This window comes from Glandiceps talaboti, chromosome 10 (genome assembly GCF_964340395.1).
Source record: "Glandiceps talaboti chromosome 10, keGlaTala1.1, whole genome shotgun sequence".
NCBI classification, from domain to species: Eukaryota; Metazoa; Hemichordata; class Enteropneusta; family Spengelidae; genus Glandiceps; species Glandiceps talaboti.
The window spans coordinates 16,947,120-16,972,469 of record NC_135558.1 but is presented as its reverse complement, the minus strand read 5'-3'; the positions used below and the strand labels follow the sequence as shown (position 1 = coordinate 16,972,469).

The 25,350-nt window shown below is 37.2% G+C and overlaps 1 protein-coding gene across 3 annotated transcripts in view; it reads right to left on the bottom strand.

The window, feature by feature from the left end:
* Positions 1 to 22,332, bottom strand: part of LOC144440994 (uncharacterized) — a 40,348-nt gene extending 18,016 nt beyond the window's left edge. For 2 of the 3 annotated variants that reach the window (XM_078130497.1, XM_078130496.1), the window contains exons 1-3: positions 3,221 to 3,411; positions 2,192 to 2,322; positions 227 to 356 (exon numbers count right to left, since the gene is read on the bottom strand). In XM_078130497.1, coding sequence (XP_077986623.1) covers positions 227 to 356; positions 2,192 to 2,322; positions 3,221 to 3,379 — 420 coding nt within the window. In that variant the 5' untranslated portion in view covers positions 3,380 to 3,411. Of the gene's footprint in view, positions 1 to 226; positions 357 to 2,191; positions 2,323 to 3,220; positions 3,412 to 19,977; positions 20,116 to 20,786; positions 20,864 to 22,223 lie in introns of those variants that run through there. The other variant, XM_078130498.1, reaches the window with a different exon arrangement.
* Positions 22,333 to 25,350: the final 3,018 nt, after the last annotated feature.

The window sequence follows — 25,350 nt, the reverse complement described above, 5'->3', positions numbered from 1 at the left end:
GTTGAGTTACAAACATAGATTTGGTCTATGTTGTTTGACATTGATTTTTCGAGTAGGAAGCCATGATAAAATTGTTTTATAAATTAAAAATAAATGAAAAATAAATACCTAATCCTCATCCAAATTACAACTTTAATATTAAGTATACATTAACATTGTCATTATTAACTGAAGGTAATATATGATAAACTAAAACACATGATGATAAGTTTTTTGGGTAATTTACCTGTTTTGGAAATTTCTTTAGTCTTGATATGTACTTCTCATAATCTGCATCATTTTGAAATTTCATGTAGGATACCGTCTTTTCAAAATCCAGATGCTGTCCCTCCAAAAAATTAATTGGGTACAGGTATCTATGGAAACGGACAAATAAAAATCATGAAGTGATTTGGAGCATAGCTCACAGTATTACACTTTCTTAGACATTAAAATATTTCAAGAGATGCTAATCACAACAGGTTCCTCTTTCAGAAGCCAACAGACCTAGAAATGTTATAATTATTAAATCTAATTATAAGTTACCAGAAATTTGTTCTAATTTAGTGGGTCCATAAACTGAGAAGGCCAAATGTTTAAAAAAGTTATCACTATGTCCAACAATTGAAGTGTTCAGTTGAAATTTTGAGTGATTATTTTCTCTTCTATGTTTAGAACAAAACTGTTGTATACGTCATCAACTTACCCCTTATATTTCATCCCTTCTTGGTAAGTGTCAATCTCACTCTTCACCAACTTACCCCTTATATTTCATACCTTCTTCCGACTTCTTGGTAAGTTTCAAGCTCAGTCTTCATCAACTTACCCCTTATATTTCATACCTTCTTCCGACTTCTTGGTAAGTTTCAAGCTCAGTCTTCATCAACTTACCCCTTATATTTCATACCTTCTTGGTAAGTTTCAAGCTCAGTCTTCACCAACTTACCCCTTATATTTCATACCTTCTTGGTAAGTTTCAATCTCAGTCTTCATCAACTTACCCCTTATATTTCATCCCTTCTTGGTAAGTTTCAAGCTCAGTCTTCATCAACTTACCCCTTATATTTCATACCTTCTTGGTAAGTTTCAAGCTCAGTCTTCATCAACTTACCCCTTATATTTCATCCCTTCTTGGTAAGTTCCAATCTCAGTCTTCATCAACTTACCCCTTATATTTCATTCCTTCTTGGTAAGTGTCAATCTCAGTCTTCATCAACTTACCCCTTACATTTCATCCCTTCAAGGTATGTTCAAATCTCAGTCTTCACCAACTTACCCCTTATATTTCATACCTTCTTGGTAAGTTCCAATCTCAGTCTTCATCAACTTACCCCTTATATTTCATCCCTTCTTGGTAAGTGTCAATCTCAGTCTTCATCAACTTACCCCTTATATTTCATCCCTTCTTGGTAAGTGTCAATCTCACTCTTCACCAACTTACCCCTTATATTTCATCCCTTCAAGGTATGTCCAAATCTCAGTCTTCACCAACTTACCCCTTATATTTCATCCCTTCTTGGTAAGTGTCAATCTCACTCTTCACCAACTTACCCCTTATATTTCATCCCTTCTTGGTAAGTGTCAATCTCACTCTTCATCAACTTACCCCTTATATTTCATCCCTTCTTGGTAAGTGTCAATCTCAGTCTTCATCAACTTACCCCAAGTTATATTCCACCCCTTCAAGGTAAGTTTCAATCTCAGTCTTCATCAACTTACCCCTTATATTTCATCCCTTCTTGGTAAGTTCCAATCTCAGTCTTCATCAACTTACCCCTTACATTTCATCCCTTCTTGGTAAGTTCCAATCTCAGTCTTCATCAACTTACCCCTTATATTTCATCCCTTCTTGGTAAGTGTCAATCTCAGTCTTCATCAACTTACCCCTTACATTTCATCCCTTCTTGGTAAGTTCCAATCTCAGTCTTCATCAACTTACCCCTTATATTTCATCCCTTCAAGGTACATTCCAATCTCAGTCTTCATCAACTTACCCCTTATGTCATCCCTTCAAGGTACATTCCAATCTCAGTCTTCATCAACTTACCCCTTATATTTCATCCCTTCAAGGTAAGTTTCAATCTCAGTCTTCATCAACTTACCCCTTACATTTCATCCCTTCTTGGTAAGTTCCAATCTCAGTCTTCATCAACTTACCCCTTATATTTCATCCCTTCTTGGTAAGTTTCAATCTCAGTGTTCATCAACTTACCCCTTATATTTCATCCCTTCCAGATAAGTTTCAATCTCACTCTTCATCAATGTTGTGTTCATCTTGTCTTCTCCAGATAGTCCTGTTTTTTCCAACTCTCCAATTTGAGATAAAAAGTTGCGACAGTCATCCTATGTGAAAATTGAAACAACACTTGCATTAATAAGTTTAATAAAGTTTAATAATACAATAATTAAGATTCCATAAAAGGCAATGTTGTTGATTTGTATGGCCAAACTAATGAAGAAATGTAAGGTTCTGATAGGGATATCCTTACCTGTTTTATTGTGCTTACTTCTCTGTATGAGAGATATGCATTGAATTGATACTATATTATGCTTATTGGGGAAAACAAAAGAATGTACAGTATGGCCACTAGGTGTGCTGTTTTGAAGTTCCTCACTTTCATATATTTCTCAATCTTAAATTTAAGCATGTCACGTGTGATTTCTTTTTCTAAGTGCATATCATTAACGCTGTGATCAAGGTCAGTAGTAGACGAATCGAAATGTTGCATCTGTTTCCAATTTATCATTCCAAACTTGTAACTACTAGTATATTGTACTGTCCTATTGGTTCTTGGAACCATGTACAATATTTTCTCCACATATATATCATTGAAGCTTCGTGTATCGGAACTCGATTCGTCCCTTTCCTTCTCCCAACGTCAATGGAAACTGTGAGAATCTAGTTTCGACTCCCGTATGGGGCTAGACCCTGTAGTCTAGTCTGTAGGATCGAACAACGTGTATCATGCAATGATGCATTGTTGATTTCGACACACGCATGCAAGTAACCAATTTACAACGTACAATCGATCTGTCCTACGTGTTGTGTGATCTAAATACATATATCTACGTGTAACACAACAGGTGCCACTTTGGCACCATACGGGCTTCGGTAACCATATCTTGATTTATGTACATGTCGCATTGTCGTAATCACGAGAGTTGATAAGAAATCAGGGGCTAACTGACACGATTCGTCCCCCGCAGACTCGTACCCTGGGCGCAACATATTTGTACTCACTTTCCTCTTTTCAAAGCTATCCAAGCTGTGAGAATCCAGGGTATCATCGTAGTGATGAAACCCTGCCATTGTGGCAAATTCTGGGCTTTCTCGCAACCTCCATTCCCAGAAATCGTCTGCTAGTTTTCGAGCAGCTGATTTGTCACCACTGGCAGCCATGCTGAAATGTTGACAGTATTTCAGACCCTCTAACTTAGCTTGGATTATTGTGTGGGCCAACATGGGCAACTCATGAGGGCGCTGTCATCCAGGAGGAATTGAGCGGAATTCGCTCGTATGTAACCATCGCTGCCTGGCATGTTCGAAACTGTGAGAAAACGTGATGATAAATAAAATCCAAATCCATGTCTACGTATATACCACTATTTTTACTGTATACATTAAATAACAAACAAACAAACAACCGCAGTATCGTCGACAATTTGTTTATTCATAGTCTAGCTATATTTGTAAACAGCTGGTTTGATCTCACTGTATATAACATATAAATCATGTTTATTATCAACCAAGAAAAATCTTTTCTGGTCAGTGAGTGCATCACTTAAATACCCTCGCGATGGCAACGGTCTCTTTTTTTTCGTGTATGTCAAGCCCTAGTCCTGCTTGCATACGGAGTAATCCGGGACTCGATTCTGACAATTTCCCTCCTATTAGGGTTGTGTTACTAGTAATATAGACCTGTACTGTGCACCGTCTGCAAGCAGGACTAGTCAAGCCCATATATCTGCAGATCCAAGGAATAACACAGAAATAATCATTCCTACTTCAGTGGCTACAGCTGCAGAGCCAATCATGAACAAGCAAATGACATTTGCCCCACATACACTCTTGCTGTAAACTGAGTACTGAATAAAAAGAACATAAATAGTAGACTGAGTGACAGGTATGTTGAGAACAAAAAAATCGCGTCGTCGCACCACTTTAGAAAAAATGTGCTGACCAGAAACAATTCTCTTTTTTGGCCTCACATACAGTCACTATATTAAAGCCCAATATACGAATCCCTTGCTTTTGGATCACTACCTTTACAATGGAACCATAGTCATTTGTTAAAGTTATTATTTTGATCTGGTTCCTATACCTCTGCCACAAGACAGGTTGTCTTTCTCAAATTTGTATTCGAATCTACTTACTGATGATAATTATTAGATTCAGTGAATTGGGGAAAGAGAGTCATGAATTATAACGAAATAGTTACAAATCCTACTGGACTTGCTGTTGTTTTGAATGGCAACAATTTCACGTCCTATCCTGGACGCTTCTTCAGGAGAGGACATGATAGGATGTTCCAGTAGGATATATTATAATTACTTCATTATTATCCGGATGATTGAGAAAATTCATTTAAAAAAAGAGAACATTGTCGTTATTAATTTCGATTCGCTTGTCTGATTTGCATTATTGATAACATATGTTGACCGAATTGAACCTTGTTTGTAATAATACTAAACTAGAAGTCAGTGAGACTTCATCTATTCTGCAGTATCCAATTATTAGAACTATAGTGACAACATGACAGAATGGGAAGGGCACGACAAATATGCAACAGGTGGCCGGTGCTAGGTTGCTTGGAATGATGCCTTGTAAAAAGTATGTATGTATGCATTTATGCATGTATGTATGCATGTATGTAATCATGTATGTATGTATGTATGTATGTATGTATGTATGTATGTATGTATGTATGTATGCTTGCTTTTACAAATGAAATAAAAACAAACAAGCCAGTATATAGGAAATTTCTACAATTCTGGAATCAAATACAATAAAAAAACAAGATAATTATTGTAATAATAATCTTTAATAAAATCAATTGTTTTATTCCCCTTCCTGATATTCCAGTGTGTAATTTCATATAAAATATACCATAATGTTCATCGTCCCACGTGACTGAACTGCAATACATTGGTAATAGTAACACGACCGATATTTGGGCCATTATGCTATCGAAAAACTGGAGGGACTCGTCACTAATTTGTATAAATTACATAGAATGTGTCTTTGTAAAATATTGGCAGCCTTCATCTGGCTTTCTATGTCATGTAATATCGCAAATACAACAGATTTATTCATTGGAAAATCTATAATCTTTTATCGAAAGGTAACCATTGTGTTGTTAATCTGTAACCGTGTATATGACCTTTGCAAGGAATCGTCAACAATAGGTATTTGTTTAGTAGCCGCTGACCATAATATAAATGATCCCGTCATATACTAGTATGGCTATCACGTGACTTGGAGACCATACCATTTCTAAACACTCTATGCTGACAAAGGATACCATTCAATACTTTAATGTGTTACTATTTTAAGAAGGTATGTAAAAACAGAATATGTGATGTCTCATTAAGTTTCAATTCTCACAAGAGTATATTAACAAAGATAAGTGTCAGTATTTTTTATTATGTAAGGGGCAAGGGTCAAGGGCCATTCACTCAATGCAATCAGTCACACCTTGCTTAGTTTTATTTTAACTGTCTTTTCTTCAAATGTTTTTAAGAATACTATCACGTTCATGCAAACCAAAGACAAAATAATAAAACATACACATTTTGGTACTTTCCTACGAACATCCCCAGGCACGCACGCACGCACTCACTCACTCACTCACTCACTCACTCACTCACTCACTCACTCACTCACTCACTCACTCACTCACTCACTCACACACACACACACACACACACATATACATACACACAGACACACACACACACAGACACACACACACACACACACACACACACACACACACACACACACACACACCAGTCTTCGGTCTGTAATTCCATCCACACGTACTTATATTCATAAATTCATACATACATACATACATACATACATACATACATACATACATACAATACAATACATACATACATACATACATACATACATACATACATACATACATACATACATACATACATACATACCTGTGATTTACAAAGGTTATTAAGACAGCTCGATAGAAACTTTTTAAATCTTGTCAATGTATGTTTTACACGTTGACGTTTTCCATTTGGTCTGTGCGTGTGCGTGTGCGTGTGCGTGTATATGTCTGTCTGTCTGTCTGTCTGATTGTATTTCCAGCCTGCATCACAGTGCAATTGTAGCATACATTGTCCAAACCAGGTAAAATTCTTACATTGTAACGCCAGTATGATATAATAATTAATTGACTTTAAACTGCTGTCTGTCTATAGAACCTAAAATGTGTCTTTATGATTCAATGACTCCAATTTTCACCTTGCTCAGTTCTTTCTGCTATATTTAATCACCCATAGGCTGTCAGTGACAGACAAAAGAGCATACAGCTGCGAGACCCCTAGCCTGTATATAGTCTGGTGCAGATGCTTCAGGCTAGTGGTGCTTTACCATCAATAGCGCATGGGTACAGAATATAGGTCTTGTCAAAAGTCTGGCTAAGACACAGTGGTCAAAATGTAAAGTGTGCCAATTAACTGTAGCAGTAGCTAGCACCCCCACACTCACCCCTGAAAACGCATTTGCCAACAGCTTTAGCGCATGTGAAGAGTAAAATTCACATCATGATGTAATTATTAATTTCAACTCCAGTATGCAAATTTGAAAGTTCGATTCAACAATGTACATTTCTACTGGTGTTTCTAATGTACATTGCATAAAAGGTCGTAAAAAGTTGGCCGTTTAATCCTACCCGTTCACCAATTGTTGGGGGTCACTTTGAATATATACAGGAATCAATTCAGCGTATTCTGCCACAACTGACTTCTGTTTCATGATCACTGGCTCTGTACACTAGAGCATTGTATTTATTTCAAATCCTTGTTGTCTCGATACAGTTGAGAAGCCCATGGCTTTGTTTCCATGGAGTCACACCACAACGCCTGGACACACATCAATGAACATCTTTTGTCAGTCGAGGATAAAACCGTAAATATACCAGACAAAGACTGTTTTGACCTCAGTTTAGGGGGCAGTAAGCAGACACTATAAGGGCTCTGATTGGCTTAAAAGGTTGAATAAACGCGATTAAGAAATCGAGGCACAAATATGACTGAGTCAGATTGAGTCACTTTTTGGTGTTTTCACTTCCAAATATACTCACGAACTTCACGTATTTACAGTAACAAACCTCTCTCTCTCTCTCTCTCTCTCTCTCTCTCTCTCTCTCTCTCTCTCTCTCTCTCTCTCTCTCTCTCTCTCTCTCTCTCTCAAAATACTTGCGTTTAAACTATACCACGACTCATTGTCTGTCAACAGTGACAATTACAACAGTACATCATTCTAACCATATAGCAATCGAAGTTCAGAGAGTGTTTGCCAGTTTGTTGCCATTCCTCTGTAATGTCAGGAACACAGCCGCAAGTCCTACCCTTGAAGCAGACGTAGTACATATGGCGAACGTCGACATAGTTGATCAGACTGACACTATCGTTGATCTAGATCTAGACATCTTCGTTGATTTGAAATCTTAAGGAGAGTTTTCTCCTTGATATAAAAATGATAGCAACTTGACATTTAGTAAGTAAAGTTCAATTTGCCGGGAGAGTTGAAGGATAACGTGAGAAGGCTAACCTCGTCCATGCCATACGTATATAAGGCAAAAAAATGAAAATGTTTCTTTCCAATAACATGACTTCAGAAAATAGGGTAGGTAGGGTCAGGATTTTATTCCATTTTTTTTATTACTTCAACTCAAAGACAAGATACTCGCGATCGTTGGTCGCAATACTTCAGTTGATGAGGTGTAAACGAAGTAAATTAAGACAATTTTGTTATCCAAAAGTAGAAATGACATCATGAGTCGTTTCTCTGTGGTAACCAAAGATAATTTGGCAAGAAAATCTACAGGGAAATATAGAAGTGAATTATCATAATTTTACCTTTTTTGCATATAAAAAATGTTTAGGGTCAATCTACTGCTTACACTAGGGTCGGTCGGTATATCAGCAACACACTATTTTTTTATTTGGCTTAAATGTAATCCAGGGGATAAATTCAACAAATCTTTACTACTTTGCATTAAATTCTCTCACAAATTAACTGATAATCAATTTAGGGTAGGGACCAGAAAAAAATGTTAGTTTGATGTTAAGAAATTGGTTAACTGGTGCTACAGAAAAGGTGACGGCACACCCCATACCCAGTTATATATTTGAATTTGGTGGAAATTTCGTACGAGAATCGAATCTATGTGTGAAAATGGCAAATTCTTTCCTTTTTCTCTCTCCTTTATATGGTTGGTATTTTGACATTGTGTGGTGAAAATACAGTGACCGATCATCATGACTTCACTACACTGAGGTCGCAATCTATAATGACAACTAATTCAGCATATATCTGTATGTAGGTATGTAGCATGCCTTGGACTATATGCTACAGAAAATGGCGGAGTCACTGTACAAAAATAGCCATAAGTTTTGAAACCAGATCTAATCAGTCACTCACCATAACTGAATAGAAATCTCGTTCGCAAAATACGTATCCCAGTTTTTTTGTTTCCCGGTATTAGGATCCAGTTAACTATTATAAAAACCGACGGACAGTTCAAATGTGCTGACCGGACGACACGACAGGTTTCAACCTGTAACAGTAACTGTTCAATTCCCGTACGTTTTCGCGCCAACGTTAATGAAATAATGGGAAACATCATAGTGTTCGTACTTTCACCTAATTATTAGATTTATAGCTGGTAAAAAAACTATGTTATTTTGTATACCCTTTTCCATTGTTTACGTGGACAAACTAAAAGGCAGTACATCTGTATTGTGAGAAGCGGAGACAGCTTAAAATAGCACGGCGTGAAATTGTACCGGATCAGCTGTTTCAACTGACCGACCAGGGACATGACCACATCAGAATATATATACCTGAGGATTTCAAAACTTACACTTCGTTTCTAGATCTAATGTTGGTTTTGCTACGTATATGTTTCTCCAGCCTGACCTCTATAAATTCGCATTTCATGATGTTTTGGCGAACTGCACAACCGTTGAAACTGTTCAACCCAACTGCGAGGTATATTTGCTTATGTATCACACATACATTTTTCAAAACCTGCGATTTGTTCTTCATGATATACCAGCTTTGCAACCTTTCACCAGCCAATCGTTATAATTTCACGATTTTATGACGGTTTTTGGGAATTACACGCTGTTCTTCAGACCTAGAACATTCCTCGGTTGTGATGTATATTTTTGAAGGAAAAAAAAGGACAGCAGAGGCGCTAAGCAAATTTGAACACCTCGATGCTTTCAGTGGAAAGTACTCGACTCCTGATCATTAATTTTTGTTTCAACTTGATATTAAAATCATAGCCAAAATTAACAGGTATTAATTTTGTTTCTTAAAATATCGAAGCTCCATATTTCAGAATGGGGAACGACACTCCTTTCTTGGCCCCACTCAGAATCACAAATCGTGGCTACTAGTGGATAAGTTTTCTAATTAAAAGTCATGAGAACAAGACATACTGAGTTTGGTGAAATTACTCCGCATGTTTTCAGCATGGTCGATTTCAACGGAGCCTTTGAGCTGACAATCACAAGGCATGCAGTGATAAAAATGAACTATATTGTACTGCCGAGACTAACACTAAATGTTGGTATATACTATAGATCTCAAGAAGACGAAAGACGCACCTGAAATAACCTTGTCGTTATTAGCGCAATAAACGTCTGAGTAAAACCCGATTTTTCTCCAAAGTTGTTACCTGCAAATCTATACTAATAACATATTCGATTGTACTATTACATTGCCAGATACACATTTAATATACGCAGTTCATGAGTCATTAGCACGAGGAGGGTCGTGGACCAATATGTTTAATACTGTGGCCGTGACACTGAACAACCAATTGTACATACAATATTCACACAGGATACAAGCAGAAAAATGCAGTTGAACGTTTTATTTTTCGATTGAACAAGGCAACAATTCACAACTATACACAAATACACAAATACAACGAGTCAGACTTAAATATTGCACACTACGTGTGGATTAAGAATTATTATAGACAAATAGTTACATGTATGGACATGATGACAGAAAAAAAAGGTCGGTTATATATAGGAATGTATGCATGGAAACATTTACATAGATAAAGGCCGGCATACATTTTATGGAGAGAGAGAGAGAGAGAGAGAGAGAGAGAGAGAGAGAGAGAGAGAGAGAGAGAGAGAGAGAGAGAGAGAGAGAGAGAGAGAGAGAGAGAGAGAGAGAGAGAGAGAGAGAGAGAGAGAGAGAGAGAGAACGTTCACAATTACCTTTAAATTCTATAATTCTGTTCATATTACAAAACCACGTCACTTCAGTCTGTACTGCGATACTTTAGTCATTATCAATTTAATAGACATGTATACACATATATCTGAATAAACTAAATCTGAAATGTCGTTACCCTATATGATTTTTTTCTCTTCGAAATTTGCATTACGTATTCACAATGTCAGCCATATTGGTTCGATGATTGCACATTACCAAGTATTACGCGGAGGACGATGTGAACGGAATAATTCCTCAATTGTCCCCCACCCTTGTTTTACCCATTAGCCAATCAAACTCAAGACAGCCTATCTCCTCTCGTATTCATGCATATCTCCTCTTTGTTAAATGTATCTCTACCCCCTTGCAATTGTTTCCGTGTCCTTGCCATCACTTTGTCGAAACAGTTAAGCGCACTCAGTATATTTTTAGCTTGTCTATGGCAGACATGTTTGATGTTTCATGTCTGCCTGTCCCCTTTCCTACCTCATCCAGATAACACTACTTTTTCTATAATTAGAGCAATTTCCATGTGTAATTTGACTCCTCTCCCTTCGAAAAATACTACAGAAAAAAATTGGGCAAATAGGCGACATTTGTGGATCCAATAGTATGGTGTCAGTGTGGCACGTGGACTTTATGAACCAAAGTCTACTCGTGCATGATCTACATGTCCGTGGAACGTTTGTGAAATTCGAATCAACGATAAAACAGTCATTTTGGGACTTTATCTAATCAACGAGCTTATGTATAATCGGTGTTTTTTCAATCTCCAACTAATAAACTCAAATAATTCCTTTGCTTTATAATGAAAAGTAAATGAGTGTAGCTGCGATTCATTAAGGTACACGAGTCTGCCACTTTTAATGAGAATAGTGTCTAGGGGATCGACGGTCATTTGACTTTCAAATTTGCCGTTCAATTTCACCTTAACCAGTTCGACTTCAATTTGAAATTTGAATGTGCTTATATGCAGGTTATGTATGTCCCTCTGAATGGGTAGGACAATAGAACCTATGAGATGTATCTATCGTAAGAGTTCTCGACTTTATTGGTTTCCATTGTGTGTTTTAATGTTTTGTCTCGTGTTTGGTTTGTTCTTTTTTTCTCTGAATAATAGAAACATGTTGTAAAAGTTATTTGTCCTCAGATACTGTGGGTTTCTCTCTTTTCATCCCCCCGACAAGACGCAATGCATAAAAGTAAGGTGACGCTGTGAATTTGAAAATTGGACGTGTTTTTTCCTGTACTTTTAACCGTTATTACAGTATACGCCATTGAGGAGAATGGCTCCTGACGCGACCAAGTTTTGACCGTGAAATAGACATTAGTATAATCTATGAAATGTAAATTAGTATTACCAGAGAAATGAACATAAGGTCAGGTTGAAGTGAAAACGTCTAAGTTTGTCCAATACCTGTCTGAACTTGGGTCGCTGGATGTCCTGTCCAGTGCACCTTCGGAAAACTTCGGTCGTCGTTCGGTATCACTACCGACGATCCGATTTGAAGTGTTGGATTCGTACTACATTTCCCTATCCAACACTTGTTATCGGATGGTCAGTAGTAACAAATTAGCGTGAGAAAAAAATCACACAGCGCTGTGTGTCCAGTGGTCCGCCATCTTCAACTATTTAACGGCGTACATCCCCTTTTCTTTTCGTGATGTCATTCGTTTTGGTTGAACAGATTCCAATAGTAACAATTGTGTCGAATCCAAGATGGCAGACATCGGGCACGTTTTATTGCGATTCTTTTGTTGTGGACATCGTAAACTTTCGCTTCTTTCTAATGATATATGAATCGTAGATCCACCTCCTTCACGTCATGTCTTGACACGACCCCTCAAAGTGGCATTTCTGTTAATAGAATTAATTAAACAGACGAGTGAGGTTTTTTTGAAAACGGTTGATCTTGACAAACGGAATTAAGTATCTCTCTCTCTCTCTCTCTCTCTCTCTCTCTCTCTCTCTCTCTCTCTCTCTCTCTCTCTCTACAAATACTCAATTATCGACGGTCAGCTGATGACAAAATATATGATGTCTGGATTACTTTCAAACCGTGAGATATCATCAGCCTTGAATAATACAATTATGTGTGGTGAAATTACACACTTCGTCTTATTTGCGACTCCATCATATCACCTACCAAAGATTTCAACATCCCACCATGCTAAACGAACAGCAACGAATTTCCACCTTATTCAACACACACCAGTCACATACATATATATATCCTAGATAAAATGTTCAAAATCGTGTATTTTTTTGAAACCGTCTGAAATCAACCATTCTTAAGACAACGAAAATTCTTACCGAATGCGGGTTAACACCGCGTGGTTTTTTTTTTTTGCGGTGAATCATCGATGCCAGGTGTGTTGTCCGCGTATGAGTAAGCAACCAACCGCCAGTACGTTTGGTGTGCCCCGTTCAGCAGCCTGAAATGATGTGGGCCTCAGGTCGAGGTGATCATTGTACATATCTATATACCCACTCGGTGTGCGACAGTCTAAGTTTATCGTGTGATTGATGTTTTTCTATTGTTGCCTGCATTAGATAGTGTAAAACGTTGGACCAGCATGATGAATGTTATCCATTCAGCACTATTCTTTCATTGATCCAACCTTTTAATAAAACGCCATGACAACCATTCTCTCAACTCGTACGATAAATCAAAATCTTTTTATATTTTTTTCCTCTTAAAATTGTGATAGAAGGGTTTACAGTTTTGTTCTTAGAGGATGTCCTTAGTAAAATACACATTGATGTTTTTAGATTTCTAAAGTGATATATTCATATATTTGTTTAGTAATTCTACGAGCTTGTCAAAGCCACGCCAGTAGCAGTTTTCTCTTATTCTTAAGGCGTGTAGGAGATTGAAGACGGGTTTTAATTCGTGAGAAAAACGCAACTTCAATTTAGGGGAGGGGACTCAAGACATCAAAACGACACAACGGTGTATTTATAGTCGTCGGATGACCCGACCAGTTGGATCGGCGGTCCGTCCGAACAATACACGTGCTGCCAAGCGGAACCAGAACTGAAACAACTTCATGGCCTTGTCAACTTTTGTCTTGGTTTTAATTTATAGCGGGTTAAGAAACCGGAGAGGTTACCACGATATCAAATATGTGTCCAATCTTGCTTTCTGATGAAAAGATAACGACAATACTAGTATACCACAACAAAAAACAGACAACTTTTTCGTGTTCTGGCACAACCTTGTTTTTTAACACTAAACAAATAAATCATGGTATCATTCCACGCTGTCATCATGGATCGTCAACTCTCTCCTATACACTCACTGACAACAGTTCCATCAGCTGTTCGAAGTTAATGAGTCACAAATAAATAAGCAAAACCTTACAAAACAATACAAAAAAACAAGAATTACAAAAGGTTTCAGAGTTTGTCAGTTTTATGCCCGTAGGAAGTTCACATTGATGTGTTCATGGCCATTGCCACATCGGTTCGTCTGTGTGCGTAGGAGCGTTATGTGTACTCGCGTGAAAATTTGCTTACTTTCCTGATTAAATGTTAATTTTAGCTATAAAGAGAAAGTCTCAGTGCAATGCTTTTTGGGTAATACAATCAATTCCAAACGATTTAGTTTTGAAAGACGGGCGGACAAAGCTAGACAGACAGACAGACAAACAAACAGACAGGGACAGACACACAGTGTGTGGGTAAGGGAGAAAGGGTGAGTCAAAGGGGGTAGGAGACAGGAAAGAAATATATATACGGACTATAAAGAATGAAAAGGACAGATATTCTATTAAACAACAAGCTAGCCAATGGAGACAGACAGACATACACGTAGATATAAAGAAGATCGAAAAAGACATACAAAATTGTAGGGGCATATATAAACTTACATCGAGAGAGGAGTTACATGCAGAAAATCACAGCGTCTATGGAGTATAACTTAAACGGAGTTTGTTTTCTCTAGTAAACACTGTAACCAAGCTAAGTCAAAGGAAAGTGTCAAATACCTTCGGGCACATCGAGTGAACTGCGTACATGAATAGCAACATTTTCTGTAATGGCCTTAGAGTGAACTATATATTTTATAAGCCGTCAATCTGTGAAACTCATTTTAGTTAATCTCCCTATCCTTGACACTTGGCACTGTGTCATCAGTTCGACTATGAAATTAACGGTTGACAGCATTTTGAGGAACTTGTGAAGTATTACAGAATTGTAGACAACACATTGTCTAGTTTTGAAGTCTCAAGGAATACTAGGTGACGAGATGGTATGTTGGTAATGTGAGGGACAATAATCATATCATGTATGCCAACAAGTTTCCGTGGTTTCAAAATGGGTACAATTGGCCAAATTTACAGATATCTGTACTAAATACCAACTATAGTCTCGTAAACTGAATGTGACTGTGTTTAGCCTGTAAAATGCCCACTGAACCGGGTCAAGCGTCCCTCGAACGGGGATCAACGCACTGTCCCGTCTGTTAGCTCCATAGTGTGAACTTAGTGCTCACTGACAATATATAATTGTCAGGACTGCGACAACGTTGGAGGGTAATTTATCTTAGCGGTACAAAAAGTCATTATGTTACCCAGTTACTGTCGTGCCCTCTCTGTCTGTGGGCGGGGCTTGAATCGAGTCTACTGTCAGGGATGATACATTGCAATAAGCTTTTATTAATACACTACTATTCAAGGGGATTGAATGAGTCTTATTTTTGTTCAAGTTGTTTGATTTCAAATTTTGTTTGAGGATGGAAATTTCAGAATGCATTTATCTTACAACTCATCTAAGAAGGAAATGGGATTTTTTTTTTCGTTTGTTATCAAGCAATCTTCCCGAAAAAGAACGTAAATGTGTTGTATATGTTGTATATATGACTGTTGCAGTCTTAGAAGACAGTGGTATGCCTAGCAATTATAAACCCGTCGCAAGAAGTTGATTAAAACAAGACTTTATTTTTTGTTAAAAATGAAACATAAACAAAGCTGGTACCATGACAACGCCATGTACACTATCGTTTCGAAACTGACATGTGAACTTTCACACAATACAAATAACCTTCACTTTGACTTATATAGGGGTGTGACAACCGTATTTGCTCTAGTCTTTAAATAAAAAACAATAACTCTATGTTGCATTGTATGTATTTCTAATTATAAAAAGGTATAGCTACTCATGTGTGTAGCAAGCTTAAGAATAATTCGCTTTTGTTCTTTTTTTCTTTTTTACAATGTCAATGTCTCGAAATATTCGTCACGATGTACTCATTGTTAAATCCCACATGACATATCACGTGACTTTGAGTAAATGCCACCCAAGAGACAATGCGAGATTAGATTCGAAATAAACTATGCTTTAGTAGTCAATGATCCGCTCCATTTGTTATCTTGTCGGTCATTAATTGAACGTAACGGTCTCGGTCAGAAGTCAAGTTAAGCGTGGCTCCCCCGGCGACATACCTGTTGATTAGATACTTATCTCAGGGACTCAGTCAAGATAAAAAAGCTCTCCTCGATCAGATTAAGCGTGGTTCCCCGGGAAATGCGACCTGTTGCGAAACATGGGAGCAAGCAAGACCAAAAGGCTCCTCGGCCTGAAAAGTAAAGTTAAGCGTGGCTTCCCCGGGGATACTTTTTTCTAAACACGATGTGATCATGCGCTCAGTCTGGACCAAAAAGCTCCTCTAGGTTTATGTTAAAAAACAGACGCGGTGATCCACTAGAGTGACCCCCTTTCAACCTAAAATGTAATCCGGGCCATTCGTCTTAAGATATCCATGGACTGGACATTGGAAAGAAATTGACCTCTGTGCGGAAAAAAATTGACAATTTGCAGTTGAAAATACATGAACTGGCATATACAGACGGAATATTTTCGTCAAACCATAAATCATACATAGTTTAATATATATTGTAAACTATGCATATCTTATTTCGGACCAGATGGCTGCAAAACTACTATATTATATAATTCGGAATTGCGTTGGCCAATTATTACTAGTTCGTTCGCGTTTAATTTGTAAATTAATTAAGTTGTATGTTATAAACCGGTAAATTAAAAATACAATGTACGGGTCTTTTGCGGCAGTTGTGTACGCTGTCATATATTGCCGAGCTTCCCCATGTTCTGCTTAGGAGTACGGTGACTACATCTCATACCAAATATACAAAGGTAGTGGGTGTAGAATTTATGCTTTCCCTGCTTCAGCGTGAACTCTTCAGATTCAAGTGACCACTAAGGAGGTAGAGTGCTTGTTGTTGACTATCAAATTTCTACATAGACCACTATTTGTATCGTTCGACTTGACGTACAAAACACCAAATACTGGGTGTCTCGTACATAAACTGAGAGGAAAGTGGTTACAATATTGTTTTTTTTCCTCAATATTTACGCATATGTGCACTTTCCCACTTAGTATGGATGGTTTATTACTCAAAATTAGAATTCACACTCTTTGCTAATTATTTCACTTTTTTTTCATAAATTGGCACTTTTTTCTTGAAGACATTTTCATCCCACATTTCTTATATCTTTCACGAAATTTTTCAATCACTTAATTACTTTATTACTTACTTACTTACTTACTTACTTACTTACTTACTTACTTACTTACTTACTTACTTAATCAATTAATTAATTAATTAATTAATTAATGAACCAACAGTCTGTTCCAATTACAGACTCGTAGAAATATTAATTTAACAACTATTTGCAATACACAAATTGAAGAGAGACAATAAATACACTGCTGACATGATGTTTAAAAAGTAATTATATAAAAACATTCCTAAAAACATTAAAATCGTCATACAGGTCAACATTTTGAAAATTGACCGTGCAGTTAAAAAAGATAACTGGGTTCTCGTTAAAATTGTAAGATAGTTTATCAAGCCGAAGAGGTTCGAAGGAGTTGACTTCCAACTCTAGCAGATTTATAATAGATGGAATGTAAGGGAGTTGATCGAAGAATTTGAACGAAGGGACTGAGACGAGAAATCAAGGTCAAACGAGCATTTGGAGAAAGAGAGAGAGAGAGAGAGAGAGAGAGAGAGAGAGAGAGAGAGAGAGAGAGAGAGAGAGAGAGAGAGAGAGAGAGAGAGAGAGAGAGAGAGAGAGAGAGAGAGATCACAGTAAGAACAAAAGAAGGCATGCAGATCAGAGTCGAGTGAACCTGATATGAAAATAATGGGAACATGAAGTAACAAGATAATTCATTACTGCTAGCTGCTTCTAAAGTCACAATCTGACATAGACGAAGAGTATTGAGTATTGATGAATAGAAGAGAAGAGAGCATAGGAAGAATACATATTATAGTCTAGATTGATTGAAGTGAAACTTACAAAGAGGAGAAGAGAGAAAGCCAAAGAAGATCTGGTGATTAAAGAGGAAAATACCTCTTGGATGCCATTGAAATGACGGAAACTACTCCCAATTGCAAGTACAAAACATAATCGACCTTTGACATTGACGGTTTCATGCTGTTCACAAGACGTGATCTTGCAACCTAAAGCATTTGAAATGTTTGCAATGTAAAGTTTGAAAATATGAAATTCCTGAAAGAGTGATTGCTAATAAACAACTTTCGGGCTCAGTTGGAAATTACATTGGATAATGCCAGATGCCATGATCATAATGAGATGGAGTTGATGTCTACAAGAGAATTCGGTGAATAAAAAACAAACAGATGAGCTACACAGACGAAAGAGTCACGTGATTTGTAAAACGTCTACGGTAAGAACAAACGAGGGATCGTGACTCAAAGGATGGGAATAATTAATTGGAGAAGAGAGAACAAGTAGGATGTACACGAAAACTAACAAACAAACGATAAATTAAACATATTGTGCCGGAAGAACAGTTAGAAGAAGAAACACATGGATCCGAGTATGTTTATACCTTCACTAGCTGCAACTGTGACGTTTTTAAAATTTAATCAAATAACCAAATATTAACTACACATTGGTTAATTACTTATAAAAAAGACATATCAATTTGTGGTCAATACTATCTGTAGGTAGTGTAGTGGCAATTAAGTTTAAATTTTAAGTGAAAGCTTGAGTTTGAAGCTGTCGTCGTGTTAATTAAAGCGGTACTCGTTTTAACTTACTGGAATATCATTTTTCGATCAGACAACTACTATATATTTACTGAACATTGTTCAAAATTAATACCAATGATTAGACACTGTATAGATTAATCAGGGGTCGATATTATCCATAGAGTAGAGAAACAGGTTGAAATCGTGATTGCCGCTGAGGGCGCTCATTTGTGGGTACGTGCCCCAAAATTAATTTGAATACAGCTACAAAAAAATAGATTTACCCACAGATGACCAAATGCTGTTTACGATGTACAATATTACAAGTAATTTGATGTACCCAAAACATTTTTCAAAAAAACAAAAAAAAAACCCCAAAAACCCGTACCTGTTGCAGCTTTAAAATAGTGAAATTGAAGCGTTTTGGACGTTCATATTAAACTTGTCTTGTACGTTTAAATTCTTTTGACGAATTACCTTAAGTTTTAATCCTTAAACACGTTCATCGGGTCCGTAAAACATAGTAATAACACGTTCTTGTACCATCATGTTGCACAAAACTATCACATGAATGATCGATCGGAACTCTGCTAAATATCGACAGACTGGAGAACGGGACAGGTTATTCAGGCACATCAGAAGACACCGCGGCCGAGACGGGGACAATACCATATAATCTCTACGACCACGTAATCACTAATACGCCGCCAACACGCCGCCTACAGGTTATTCAGGTACATCAGAAGACACCGTCGGTGACGGGGGCAACACCGTACATAATCCGTCTACGATCACGTAATCACCAATACGCCTCCAACACGCCGCCTAGCGGTGAAGCCAGCAAATGGACAGTCTAGCAAAAGCCTGCCAACTTGAACAGGTGAAACGTTACTTGTAAGTAATAAGAAACCTTGGTACAAGAACGTATTATTACTACCTTCATGGTTAAGTAACATTTTACACCATGGTCATTTCAAAACCACACACAATATTAATGACTAATATGACGATTACTTTGTTTGCTGTTAATTAAATCAAGTAAATATAATTATATATTGTATATATAAATAAGATATATTTGAATGAAAGTCGCGAAAATGATATAATTTTGACAGATATTCTATTAAATCTATATACATGTATCTATCTGTATAGCTAGTCATCAAACCATATGTCTTTCTACTTCATCTCTCTACCTATGTATCTGTGTCTATCTATATATCTATCTGTCCGGGGAGAGAGAGAGAGAGAGAGAGAGAGAGAGAGAGAGAGAGAGAGAGAGAGAGAGAGAGAGAGAGAGAGAGAGAGAGAGAGAGAGAGAGAGAGAGAGAGAGAGAGAGAGAGAGAGAGAGAGAGAGAGAGAGAGAGAGAGAGAGAGAGAGAGAGAGAGAGAGAGGGGGGAGCGAGAGAGTGAGTGGTGTGTGTGTGTGTGTGTTTAACAATCGTTATAAGGCTTATCCTTTCATCTCATAGACGCTCACCTGTCATCACGCGGTATAGCACATCTGCTGGTAACCAAGACTCGTTAAAACGTTGTTGATAATAACGTACGTACTCGAACTTAATCCAAAGACCAGCGTTGACTTGATAACTCCGTGAAAAATAAAACAAAGATAATACTGGAATGAAAAATCCAAATAGAATGAATTCGAGAGGAGAAAATAAAGTACCGTCCTTGGAAGGGTGAGCGCGACAGTCCACTGGTTGTGGGAACAAACTTAGACTGGTGTATATACCCCGTGCGTACCACGGTGTTGAATAGTAGTACAACGATACCTTTCACAAACTGAACTGGTCCTAATGGAGTGTTGGCGTCTAACTGTCCGTTTATAATAGCAAATCAACTTGTCCAGGTTGTCTTTTGTAGTTCTAAATGAATGAAGACGGTTTACAGAATGCGAGAGAAAGCCAATGTAATTCGACCCCTGTCATTGCCCATTACACAACTCGACTCTATAATTGTAGATAGAGACAGTGTGGCCTCGGATCGAAAATCTGTAAAGGTTTTCTGCTAAACAAATGTAATGGCAAGCCTAGATATGGTGGTAGAATGATACTACGGTAGACAGTCTGACTACGAGATGTCACTAGGTTCACCGTAGTCACCTACCATCTGTTGCATTAAAGTCTGATCCATGCAATGTTTCGCGTATAGGTTAGGCTATCTCTAGACCGCTATGATTAATTAATACATCAGTTCTGCATAAATTTTGAAATTATTAGTCATCAGTGCCAGTGCCGTCCATGCATTCCATCGAAAATACTTTTGACTATTGACCTCGGAACTTACCGTCACATTACCTTAGCAGATCATCGCATTTACAGTGTACAATTGTTTGGTTCCGGTTATCTGCAATGACTGTACATCTGATGGGAAGAAACCAATAACACATTACAGAAACCATAGGTAAAACAACGGAAACATAACTAGCTGAACTAGACACTCACATGCATGACAAAAAAATCTATCTACCCCACCTGTTCTAAAATTGAGCGTAATTGAAACCACAATCTGTTTTGTACATAATTGTTTTTGGTAGGCCTTCTAACATTAAGAACAAATCATTAGTGGAACAATCTGACGTACGCGTAAGATTATCCTATTGCACGCAAACAAAATGTATCACTTTCACATTTAATATTGATATGTGGTGCCAGATGATGAAATGACATGTTGCGATGTCAGTAATACTTCTATTTATTTTGCAATGAAAAATAGAGAGGAATTTCCCTCTATGAACTGAAACGTTTGTATTATTGTTCGCTCTTTGGGCCTGTGGCCTTATTGTTCTGAAATAAAGTGATTGATGATACTTCTATCCCCGGTAAACTGTAGGTAGCTGGTAGATTCAAAATCACAAAAAAAAAGACATTAAACATAGTCTGGCTCTTCAAAAATCTTCCTGACACTACTGCATTTTATCGTCTGGCTGAACAGAAGTTGGAAATATTGCTACATTTTATCGTCTCTCTAAACAGAAGTTACTAATATTGCTACATTTTATCGTCTCTCTAAACAGAAGTTACTAATATTGCTACATTTCATCGTCTCTCTAAACAGAAGTTACTAATATTGCTACATTTCACCGTCTCTCTAAACAGAAGTTACTAATATTGCTACATTTCACCGTCTCTCTAAACAGAAGTTACTAATATTGCTACATTTCATTGTCTCTCTAAACAGAAGTTACTAATATTGCTACATCTTATCGTCTGGCTGAACAGATACAATGTAGCAATATTAGTAAGATATTTGTAGAGCCAATCAACATTTTGTTTCAGGTACTATGAATTCAATTGTATCAGCTATTTGAAGGCGTGTCTTTCAAATAAGTTATATTTTCTGTCTTCGAATACAAAAACAACAACAACAACAACAACAACAACAACAACAACAACAATACACAATGACTCTTCCACCACTACACTTGTCACAACTGACAAAAATGTCAGCAGAATACAATCTCAATTACATCATTTTAAAAAAAAAGGAACATGATTGCTTTTATACAAAATTCCTGTAATATATCCTGACACGACACGAATGGGAATTATTGTCAACATTCGATTCCCTTCTAAAATAAATTTAAGATGTTACTAAAAAGTCCAAGAAAAGTCAATGGTTTCAGGTTAATAAAGTGTAGACAAACAACAACCCAAAAACACTTCCGAGAAACAGGAAAAGAAGTTGTCTCAACAAACCCGGTTATGACATTTAAAATCTCACCTTGCGATGTAAGGTTAAACGGATATCGTCCGTAGTAAGTGGAGTGCAAGTCAGACAATCAAATCGGCAATGATGTTGCGATTATCACTGACACAGGAAAGAATATAGAGGAAGAGCGGTGATAGTTTCGGCGTTATGTTACCGTGCTATATACTGGACGAAAATGACGGTATTGTGACGTAACACGTCTGACGACCGCTCTTTCAAAGAATCGTCTCCCACGACCGTCTTTTACGTCATGTTGTGCCATCAATGAGGGTAATTCCCGTTAGTGACGCACGCCATCGATCAGCTCATGAGGACATACAAGTACAAAATCAATAAAATCGCTCGTCATCGTTTTATGAATTCGTTATTGAGATCGTCATATGCAGGGTAATTGTTGTAATTTGGTGTCTTCAACAAATGACTCTTAAACGGTACGATCTACGTGACGATGTATTGACTTACATAGGTACTTTATATGATTGTGTTAAACTATAGCGAATCATGTCAAATTGCGACAGGAAAAAACAAACTTATAAGTCTTAACTTGAAACGGTCGTGATCGACTCCGAAACATCAGTTAACCCCCTTCAAGAACACCAATAAATCTTAGGAAAGGAGTTAGGTAGGGGGGGGGGGTGTTGTAGCCCCCCCCCCACTCTTGTCGCTTCGCTACACTTAGATTTCTATAGTATATGTGCAATTGAATTATACGGTAATCACCACCAACCCTACATTCTAGATCTGGAGATGTACAAGATGTACTGTATTTTAAAGTAAAATAACGGTGACGAGTTCAGGGTCCATATATAACATATTTCTTGACAAACAAAATTAGCATGTGTCAAATCTATCTCTGCCTCTTTCTCTCTCATTTTGAATATATATATATATATATATATATATATATATATATATATATATATATATATATATATATATATATATATATATATATATATAAAATTACTTAGTTAGGTAGTCAGTAAGAGTTTCTTGTAGCTTGAACTCTATTTTAATCCATTTGCATTATGTACTTGTGTGATACATATGTAATCAAAAAGGTTCAGTATATTGTCTGTTCGTGTATGTGTGTAGGCATATGTGTATATACGTATATAATGTATGTATGTCTGTATGTATGTATGTATGTATGTATGTATGTATGTATGTATGTCTGTATGTCTGTCTGTATGTATGTATGTATGTATGTATGTATGTATGTATGTATGTATGTGTGTGTGTGCCATGCACTATACAATGTGTGGATATTACTGCAAATTGCAACTGAACTGCAAAGTACACTCACTTATTCCTCCTCTAACATTAATAAGAATATTTGCTAATGTTTGTGAACCTCCGGTAGCAGGGAAATTCGGTTTAATATTCTGTAGAGCTCGAGACTTGGTCTTTGGATGGTTACATTTACATGTATTGTATATTGAATCGTGACTTGCAACTATTATGACTGTCATATCATTTCGTCTATAAAAAAACCCACAAATATTATACTTTTTACTATTGTGCACTGTCGCCATCTTTACACATGCAAAAAATTCACAGCTCCCCGACCCCCCCCCCCCCCCCCCCTTGGAGCTTTAAAATTCGTTGAGCATCCGTTTCCAATTTTTTTCATGGCCTCGATTTCTCCCCAGAGGCTCCGCGATCGACCGTATATTCTGACCGCAGCCTATGATTAGGCCTAAAGAAAATGTTTGGTTCCCGATTTCCCGACCCCACCTAGCTTTTCACTGCCGATCCTAAACTTTTTTTTGACGTATGACGAAAAAATAATAAAATTGCAAAATTTTTTCCAATCTGTAATGACTGTAGGCTAATGGGAAGAAATAAATAACCATTTGGTAAACAATGGAAAACCTGAACGAGACATTCACACATGAAAAAAAACCACATAATAAAATAAAATAAACAAATCTACCTACCCCACATAGTCTAAAATTGAGCGTAATCGCCGAAACCGCCTTAGAAAGGTGGCGTTACGCGTTGTGGATAATAGTCCACGAAAACAGCGCCATCAACGACAAGGTTTTCCTAGTCTGAAATGTAGTCGAGGATATTATAGTGTATTAATACTTCAAATGATAGATACTGAGGAAATGCTTTGACCATCGTCTGCAGTAAGCGTGTACTCTCAGCAGAAAGAGAGGAAGAAAAGGCCAGGTCAAAGGTATTAAAATAAAGCAATGAATGTTATGAGTACTTCTCATATTAAACCCGGGATTAAACCATGCACAACTACACAATATGTAGCATAAATATATTGTCAGCTGGATGGCAAAATTCTATCTTGCCTAAAAGAAATGAAAATAACATGAACGTAATCAGAATTCCACACCTGTTTATGATAATTCGTAATATTTGTGAGAAGTGGCTATTCATACACATCTCCTTTGATATAAAGACGTTTAAACATTGGATTGCATCTTTCGATTGAGGGCGCGCTTACAGTTCGTCGACGGTATGGTGAGTGCAGTGAAGACTGCGTGTACAGTAGACATGGTTTCCGGTTCCTACGTGAATGGATGTGTAGCTATTATGTCAGCCAGGTATGTGACACAGCTCAGACCACTGACGAATTTTTAGTGGTCTGAGTATAAATATAAAGGAGGCAGATATTCCAGAGCTATATGCGCCCCCTACCCGTACCGGTATGTATGATCACGGGAAACTCAGGCTCAGTTAGTTTTGTTTACGAAAAGAAACACACAAACAAATAAATAAATAAATACTGACAAACATCAACAACAGTGTAATCACAAATCAGTATCAACAATAATGAATGTTTGGCAGTATCAAGAATTGGTAATGTTTTCCCACATGCACTGAATAGACACAATTCCAAATTGTAAAAGATATACTAATTAGGAAAACATACTAATTCTGTCTTGATACTGCCTAACATTCATTATTGTTGGAACTGATTTGTGATTACAGTGTGCTTATGAAATCTCCAATTACATGTTGACTGTCCAGCTCTATTTTTGAGGAAGTGGAGTTGCGAACGCAATCGAAAACGTCCGTGTGAATTTCCCCCGCCTAAACGTCATAACATAATTTGCATAAATTTAAATACAATGCGTTGATTTGCTAATTACCGAAAAAGGCTCCAACATGGTTGGTC